This window comes from Monopterus albus, unplaced genomic scaffold (genome assembly GCF_001952655.1).
Source record: "Monopterus albus unplaced genomic scaffold, M_albus_1.0 scaffold523.1, whole genome shotgun sequence".
Taxonomy (NCBI): domain Eukaryota; kingdom Metazoa; phylum Chordata; class Actinopteri; order Synbranchiformes; family Synbranchidae; genus Monopterus; species Monopterus albus.
This window is the reverse complement of record NW_018128403.1, coordinates 93,963-102,237: the sequence shown is the minus strand read 5'-3', so window position 1 is coordinate 102,237 and position 8,275 is coordinate 93,963. Positions and strand designations below refer to the sequence as shown.

Genomic DNA, 8,275 nt, shown 5'->3' with positions numbered 1-8,275 from the left:
TTTACAGTTGACATTTTTAAAGGAGATAGGTTTTCGATTGAAAGGATAAATGAGTTCCTGCACAGAACTTAATAATTTAGGTTCAAGCATGATTTTTTTTTATTTCATGAAAAATAAAAACTACACTCATTGTCATACAAACCCTAACCCTCTCCAGGCCTCTGGATGTGCAAAGCCATCACTAGTCAAAAAAATTAAAGATATTTGACTAGTTTTATTTGTTGTTGTTTTTTTTTTGGTTTGTTTTTTTTACAACCTGCTCTATGTTCCCAATAGACCTTACATCTCTTTAAGCTTTAGTATAACTGGCTGTTCTTCCAGTTTTTGCAAGTAGTTTATTTAGGTTTCGCATTAAAACACCTTAGGGATTTTATCACCCACATGCATTTCATTGTGGAGTTCTTGTAAATTTATTGACAGGATGAATAAATTACATCAGTGTCCTACCAGTCACACAGCTGTCCTATGTCGGTAGATGCAGCAGGTACACTGTACTTACATGAAATACATCCATGTGTGAAGACCCTTTATCAGCTTGTATGCTCACAAGAAGTCAAACTATCACTTTTGATGATGTTATTACAGAGCTATTTGTGTCCATCTTGTGTTGGTGTTTGCTGTTTTATGAGAAGCACACAGGGCCAATGTCCAGGCCGAACTCCTGGTCAGGTTTTCCAATGTCCATGGGGGCTAAGTCCACAATAGGCAGCCTGACCGGAGTTTGAGTCCTGTACTCAATCACTGTCTTGCCCCACTCACTGTTTGATTTCTAAAGGAAAAAGAAAACCAGATAAATTGTCTCCCAGTCATTTTGAATCAGATTTTTAGGGATTCTGAGACTTACTGAGCAGCCGTCCTCAATGACAGTGTATCGGAGGCGGTTGTTGCCTTGAGCTCTCAGGTCCTGGCCGTTGAAGCCTCTGAGGAGCAGTGCTTTCTTCAGGTTGCTGCTCTTCGCGTCATTATAAGCCACACTGTTCCTGCAGTGGTAGGTGATGTTCTGGTGTGATTCTCTGGACAAAAGCTGCAGCAGCTTCATTTGAACTGCCACTGCATTAGGCTGCTCCTCCTTATTTCCATAACTGAACTGAAATTAGATTTGACACAGTCACACCCAGGACACACTGGATTTCAAAAATGCACATGCTCTGAGATACTTATGATACTTTTACAAAACACATCATGTTTGAATTCAACAAACCACAAAACAAACACAAAACGTCTACCACATGCAAACATCCAAACACAAGTCGTGATTGCTTACTTTAGTTCCACCATTCATGTCGGCTCCAAACCAGACAGGTTTGTTGGCACTGGGAGTGGATTTCATCCACCAGGCTTTGCGAGGAATATTAGACGGATTGGCAGAGATGCAGGTTTCCCCACTTTCCATATTACAGAAGACCCTGATGGCATCCTTAGTGCTTCCTTGATTTGGATCAAGCCAGTACTCAGCTGTACAAAAGACACAATAAAACAACTGAAAGGAGTTAGACCAATTGGTCTGTGTGGATATGTGGTTCTGGTCTGAAAATAAATGAAAATACACTATAAATCAGCAAATAAGAAAAACAGGCCCCGCACCGGTCTTCTTCTGGGGGTAGCACTGTTTGATGTCCTGGCAGGTTTTTGCAGGGTTCATCTTGCTGCCGTCAGGACTGCGGATGTTTTGCAGATGTCCACCGAGAGTCTTCAGAGTGGCGTGGACATCAGTGTCTGCACGCAGGATGTCCGACTTCTTACTGGGAAGAGCTTCGTCTTTGTTTATCTCTGGAGGTGGAGGAGGATCAACTTCCACACCATCCTGGATGAAGTGCACAGCTTCTGGCACACCACCATCCCCATCATAATCGGCAGGGGCGACAAAGAGTTCTTCCACAGCTGCACTTGGGGGCCCTGGGGGTCCTGGAGGTCCGGGGGGTCCAGTTTCACCTGGTGGACCCTGACAAAGAAAAGAAAACTATTACTTTGTTTTTCTGGCAGTGTGACCAAAATAGAGGTCAGTCCTGCCAACACTTTAATCCACAGTCTCAACAATTAGATATAAGATTGTATGAAACTGGAATTATTTATTAAATAGTGTAGAAACAAGATGCAGTAAATATTTCTAAAAAGCTGTGAATAAAATCACTTTAGAAATAAACCCAGCTAATCTCAAGACCCCCAGTGTCCATGGCTGTAGACAAGACTTTATAAACGGTCTAATCTGCGACAATGTGATATTGTAAAATGTCTTCAAGCCATGGAAATTGCCACAAAACATCTGATAAGGCCATTAATTATTTATACCTACTCCATCTACTCCAGCTTTTAAATAATCTGAAAATGTTGTTCCATGTGATCTTATAATTGCAATAATTAAAATATAAAATACTAACATTATGTGGTCATGACAGGCCATGTCACTTCTGCAAAATATTTATTGTTCCTGGAATATTGCATTCACTGTACTTATTTTGGGATAACACTAATATGTTGATTATTTGAAATGTAAAAAGTCAATGTAATCTTGTGCCACCTGTGCCCCGATGTCTCCACTAGCTCCTCTGCTTCCAGGAGCGCCCATCGGGCCAGGCTGACCTGTGTTTCCTTCCTTCCCAGGAGGACCCAACACTCCCGGAGGACCCTGTAAAACAGGGAGAGATTGACGCAGAGAATTATGACACTCCACATTGTTTAGTACTATATACTAGCACATATGTTTGTATCTAGTTTTGTCAGCTTTTGCCAAAAACTTAAACTGACTGAAAACTCCACTGCATAGTGTTATTAGGCACTTACTCGAGGCCCAGCTGGTCCGACAATACCCTTAGTTCCTGGATCCCCTGTGGTGCCCTGAAACAGAGTGATAGAGTGGTACTGTGTTTCAGTTTCAGTCTTCCCCTAAAGAAACCAGACTCGAAACTGTTTGGCTTTAAAGCTGCCATGAGTATCTACACAAGAACTGAGTCAGTCTTATGTGACAGTAAAGCTAAGTGTGCGTACCTATTTCTCAATATCTTTACTAGAAGTATCTCCATTGATCTACAGAAAAAACTCATTTGAGGCTGCCTAGTGTAGCGTTAAATGATCAACATGTTGCTTACAGTTGTTCCTGGCAAACCATGGAGTCCGGTGAAACCTCTGTGTCCTTTCTGACCCCTCTCTCCTTGTTCTCCAGCAGCTCCTTTTTCTCCCTGTGGTCCTTGAGGGCCCTACAAACAGACACAGGACGTCAATTTAACACATCACTGCAAAACACTTTTTTAAACATTTTAAACTAAAAACAAGCACAAATTTTATTTGATTGCCTATTTTAAATCATTGAATTGTTGTTTTAGGGTAGTGATGAGGTGATTTCAAGCTTACCACTTTTCCACGTACTCCATTGGGTCCTAGGGAACCAGGGGGGCCTCTGGCACCCTAAACTCCAAACAAACAAAGAGACATGACAGACAGACTATGACAGCATTGACAGAGCTGATGATATGAAACTGCCAGATGCAGCATATTGTATGTAAAAGGACTGCAATTCTGTTTATAAAACTCACGCTTTCGCCTCTTTGCCCTGGGCTGCCAGTAATCCCTACTGGGCCCTCTGTTCCTGGAGACCCTATTCCACCAGCCAGACCCTCTGGACCAGGATCACCCCTGTCTCCCTGAAGAAACACACACACAGTGATTATACACATAGTAGTATCATTAGCTGATTCTTCTACTTTAACAAACCAGCACATCAGGGATTTCATCTTACCCTGCCCCCTAGGAGACCATCTTTACCAGGAGGCCCCTCCTCTCCAGTAATTCCCTTAATGAACACAGACGATGGCATGATTAATAAGAAAATTTTAAAATAAACAAATTTGTGTCAGTTCAGAAAAAGTACAATCACCAACAAAGAAACAATTGTACTGAGACTTTACAGATCAGATGGTTTCAATTAATCAATCACAACCTTTAAACCCTCTTGTCCTGCTGAGTGTTCTCGATGTTGTTTGTAACCTAAATTTTATATCAACATTTCTTGGTTCTTCACTAACATACAATGACTGAGACTGACAAGACAAACCTCAGGACCAGCATCCCCTCTTGGCCCCGTGGACCCTGGTAAACCAACTCCACCAGGAGGCCCTTTGCCGCCCTGAGTTCCAGGAGCTCCAGGTTTTCCTGGTGGACCCTGACAAATAAATAAGCAAAAGTTTAAATAGTTGCTTACATGGTTCAAGAGTCTAGTTATCACCTAAACAAAACCTCAAGATGTAGTCCAGTTTTGTGTGGCTAGAAACACAAAACAAATCAGCAAGAATACATACAGCAGGGCCTGGCAGTCCCAGCATGCCTCTCTCTCCTCTGGCTCCAGGCTGACCAACGATGCCCCTCTGTCCTGTGGCACCAGGAGGGCCTGGAGGCCCTTCAGGACCCTTCCAGAGAAAGCAATTGAAACATGTCAGGATTTATTTGTGTTTGACTGCTGGAAAATCAGCACAGTCGGAACCTCCTCTTACCAGAGGACCGTCCTCCCCAGAGTCTCCATTTTCTCCAGGGCTGCCAGGTGGGCCTGGAGGTCCTGTCTCTCCTTGGCGTCCTTTGGCTCCATTTTCTCCTTGAATACCAGGTGGGCCCTGCTTTCCTGGATCACCTATGGGTCCATCTGCCCCAACAGCACCCTGAAACAAGATCTTCCCTCAGTCTAAATTTTCAAAAATACAAATGTGACATAGTGAATCCACTGGAGGAATGAGGCTGAAACGGAGTCCAACAGTAAAGTGAGCCTGCTGTCCCTTTGTTGTTCTAATTTTATGTGTTATTTTTATTTAAGGTAACCGATTAACTCACAAGAGAGCCGGGTGGTCCAACTCCCCCAGGCAACCCAGGAAAACCAGGAGAACCCTGTGGGAAGAAAACACTCCTAATGTAAATCACAATGTACTTCAGTGATAATAATAATGTCTATAAAAAGAATAGTGGCACTCCACACTCAAATGTGAAAGAAAGAAACTGACAAACTGTGACGTTTGTATTTGCCACAGAGGCTTTTAACTCACTGCTGGACCCTGCGATCCTCTGCCACCTTTCAATCCAGTCACACCAACAGGTCCCTAAAATACAAGCACTGGATTATATAGATTGGATTATGGCATTGTGGATGTTCATTAGAGTTAGGTTTTGGGTGTGTACCTGTGCTCCTGGTTTCCCAGCAATTCCCTGTGGTCCAGGTGGTCCTGCTTCTCCTTTTAGGCCTGGCTCACCTGGTTCACCTTTGACTCCAGGCTGACCATCAGGACCCTGGAAAAGAAAAATCATGAGCTTTGTTTGTTTGTTTTTCATTCTGGCCTGTCCTGCTTTAGCTTTAGTGACCACTTACAGAAGGTCCAGGGAGGCCAGCAGCACCAGTTGGACCAGGCTCACCAGTAGAACCCTGTTAATATCACCACAAATACAAATATTATCTATCAATAAATAAATTAATAATAATTTTCCAGACAATATAATGGTGTGAAATGAAATGTTCTACTGACAGCGATTCCTCTTGAGCCTCGACCTCCTGTAGGCCCTAGTGGGCCAGGTTCACCCTGAAATAAAGGAACAATTAAATAAATAAAAGTTCTTAAAAGGAATCCACAAAGTAACTTCAGAGCGAAGTTCATGGTCATACCAATTTATTTAGTTCAAGAGTTGACATATTTGAAAAGGGGCAAAGTTACTAGTTCTGTGTTCTTTTTTGCACCAATATGTTTATTATTATTTGCATTTTATCTCCTTCAGATCTGACATGAAATCTGTTCTCCCTTAATTTTGTGTTTATTATAAATTTCAGTCAAATACTGTCAATGCTTTGTAACTTTTGAGGACTAACTCTGCAGCTGTAGGTTTTTCAGAATGTAATATTTTGACAAAATACATGACTGTAACCACTCACATTTCCAGGTTTAAAAAAATATGTGCTAAAAACTGTGCTTTTGAAATCACCTTCTCTCCATTGGGTCCACTAGAACCAGTAGGTCCAACAGGACCAGGAAGTCCCTTTAAATAAAATGAGAGGAAATATTACAACATCATATTAGACAACTAATCCTAATCAGAAACTAACAGTGAGTGTGTTTTCAGCTTTACCACCATAAAGTGAAATATTTCTTCCATCTGAGAAACCTGCAGTATCATCTGTGATCAACTCACTCGTGCACCGTCAGCTCCTGCTTTACCCTCAGGTCCTTTCTCTCCAACAGAGCCCTGGTTGAAGAAAACAACATCATCAGTGGTTCAGCTTGAACTTTTTAATAAGCTCTTGGATTCTTTTTGAACAGACACAGGAAACTATTCCTCTTTTACTGATTTCTTGCATGTCCCAGAATGACCTTTGCCAACTACCAGTGGATCAAACATGGCTCTCTATGCATCTATCCTGAGAGGTTCTTCCAATCTACTTAGGGTCCTGCTGTGAAGAAATTGCTATCTCTGTTTCCTTGCAGGTGACTTAGACTTACAGCATCTCCCTTCGGGCCTGAAGGTCCTGGTGTGCCTCTCTCCCCTGGCATACCTTGAAGTCCTGGACCTCCTGGCTCTCCGACAGCACCCTTTGGACCAGGATTACCCTAAAATATAAGAGAAAGAATCACAGATTTACCTGCAGCTATTATTATTATTAGTGAAGCAGGTGTTTAACCTCTGTGGTTCAAGTTTCAGCTTCATTGCTTTTATGCTTGTGATACCTTTGGCCCATCCGGTCCTGGCCCACCTGGACTACCTTTGGGTCCCTGCAAGCCACTGGGTCCAGCTTCACCTCTATCTCCTGGAGAGCCTCGTTCTCCCTGTCAACCATTGGATAGAGGCACACAACAGTGTTTTACTGCTCTGAAAATTGAACTGTAAAGACGAGTGGTGGCACATTCAGTTGCTGTAACTTTGGAAATGGAATAAGAGCCAGACCTTTAATATTAACAACTCAAACACACTTACCCTTGGACCAGTAGCCCCAGCAGTCCCAGCCTCTCCAGCAAGACCCTGGAAAACCACAATAACATTATAATATCACATGAAGAGTTCACTGATGACACATCATTGTACTGTATATAATACAAAGGCTAATCATTTACAAATCATTTCCAGTGACTATTTTTGTGTGCTATTGTGACATACCTCATCACCTGGTTTTCCTGGCTCTCCTGGTGATCCTGGCAGTCCTGGCAAACCCTGAAAAACACCACACCAGTTTTTTTTAACACTGATCACAATAGTGTGCTGGTGTAACTAAATCAGGCTTCAAGGTTTAGTTTCAGTTTCACAGTGTCTCTTTAATGGGTTAGTTCAGTTTCATGCATACTTGTGTATTTAAAAAAATTTACAACCAAGAAAAAAGGGAACATTCCGCTGGGGGACAGGAGTTAATGAAAATGTATACTTTCACAACTATGGGATGCAGGTACCTGGAACCCATTAAATCCCTGTGGTCCCTGCTCTCCTCTTTTCCCCGCAGGACCCTAAAATAAAGCATTTGAATATATCACGATTTGAACATAATGTTACTAAATCATTGATGATTTTCTCAACCATGATGATGTTTTTTCACTTACAGCTGGGCCACCTGGACCAGCAGCGCCTTCCTCTCCATCTTTTCCATTTGGTCCCTAGAAAGTATATCTAGTCAGTATTTTTGTACTTTGATAAAGAAAATGTAGCCCCAGTGAGAGGCACAAACTACATTAACATTTACCCTTTGACCTGGAGGCCCAAGACTTCCAGCTTCTCCAGTCTTCCCAGCGTCACCCTAAAAATCAACAGGACCCCAACCACTGTGATCATCAGTTTGTTTCTTATTTTACTGTGAAATAAAGTCTGACTTTGTACCTAAGTACATTTTCAGCAGAATGGTAGTCTACTCTGTCTTCTGTATATTGCTGAATATCTCATCACATACAGTGAGGAACAGAAGTATTTGAACACCCTGCGATTTTGCAAGTTCTCCCACTTAGAAATCATGGAGGGGTCTGAAATTCACATTGTAGGTGCATTCCCACTCTGAGAGACAGAATTAAAAAAAAATTCAGGAAATCACATTGAAAGATTTTTAAAGAATTTATTTGTCTAGCACTGCTGAACATAAGTATTTGAACACCTGAGAAAATCAGTGTTAATATTTGGTACAGAAACCTTTGTTTGCAATTACAGAGGTCAAACGTTTCCTGTAGTTCTTGACCAGGTTTGCACACACTGCAACAGGGATTTTGGCCCACTCCTCCACACAGATCTCCTCTAGATCTGTCAGGTTTCGGGGCTGTCGCTGAGCAACGCGGAGTTT

At 42.2% G+C, this 8,275-nt stretch overlaps 1 protein-coding gene across 2 annotated transcripts in view; it reads right to left on the bottom strand.

The window, feature by feature from the left end:
• Positions 1 to 8,275, bottom strand: part of LOC109952961 (collagen alpha-2(V) chain-like) — a 35,678-nt gene continuing 27,403 nt past the window's right edge. Inside the window, exons 30-56 of one of the 2 annotated variants that reach the window (XM_020588285.1) lie at positions 7,691 to 7,744; positions 7,551 to 7,604; positions 7,404 to 7,457; positions 7,117 to 7,170; positions 6,937 to 6,981; positions 6,690 to 6,788; positions 6,465 to 6,572; positions 6,157 to 6,210; positions 5,950 to 6,003; positions 5,499 to 5,552; positions 5,345 to 5,398; positions 5,158 to 5,265; positions 5,025 to 5,078; positions 4,816 to 4,869; positions 4,485 to 4,646; positions 4,293 to 4,400; positions 4,049 to 4,156; positions 3,734 to 3,787; positions 3,531 to 3,638; positions 3,349 to 3,402; positions 3,087 to 3,194; positions 2,782 to 2,835; positions 2,519 to 2,626; positions 1,585 to 1,942; positions 1,265 to 1,455; positions 845 to 1,087; positions 1 to 769 (exon numbers count right to left, since the gene is read on the bottom strand). In XM_020588285.1, the coding sequence (XP_020443941.1) occupies positions 623 to 769; positions 845 to 1,087; positions 1,265 to 1,455; positions 1,585 to 1,942; positions 2,519 to 2,626; positions 2,782 to 2,835; positions 3,087 to 3,194; positions 3,349 to 3,402; positions 3,531 to 3,638; positions 3,734 to 3,787; positions 4,049 to 4,156; positions 4,293 to 4,400; positions 4,485 to 4,646; positions 4,816 to 4,869; positions 5,025 to 5,078; positions 5,158 to 5,265; positions 5,345 to 5,398; positions 5,499 to 5,552; positions 5,950 to 6,003; positions 6,157 to 6,210; positions 6,465 to 6,572; positions 6,690 to 6,788; positions 6,937 to 6,981; positions 7,117 to 7,170; positions 7,404 to 7,457; positions 7,551 to 7,604; positions 7,691 to 7,744 (2,703 nt within the window). In that variant the 3' untranslated portion in view covers positions 1 to 622. Of the gene's footprint in view, positions 770 to 844; positions 1,088 to 1,264; positions 1,456 to 1,584; positions 1,943 to 2,518; positions 2,627 to 2,781; positions 2,836 to 3,086; positions 3,195 to 3,348; positions 3,408 to 3,530; positions 3,639 to 3,733; positions 3,788 to 4,048; positions 4,157 to 4,292; positions 4,401 to 4,484; positions 4,647 to 4,815; positions 4,870 to 5,024; positions 5,079 to 5,157; positions 5,266 to 5,344; positions 5,399 to 5,498; positions 5,553 to 5,949; positions 6,004 to 6,156; positions 6,211 to 6,464; positions 6,573 to 6,689; positions 6,789 to 6,936; positions 6,982 to 7,116; positions 7,171 to 7,403; positions 7,458 to 7,550; positions 7,605 to 7,690; positions 7,745 to 8,275 lie in introns of those variants that run through there. The other variant, XM_020588284.1, reaches the window with a different exon arrangement.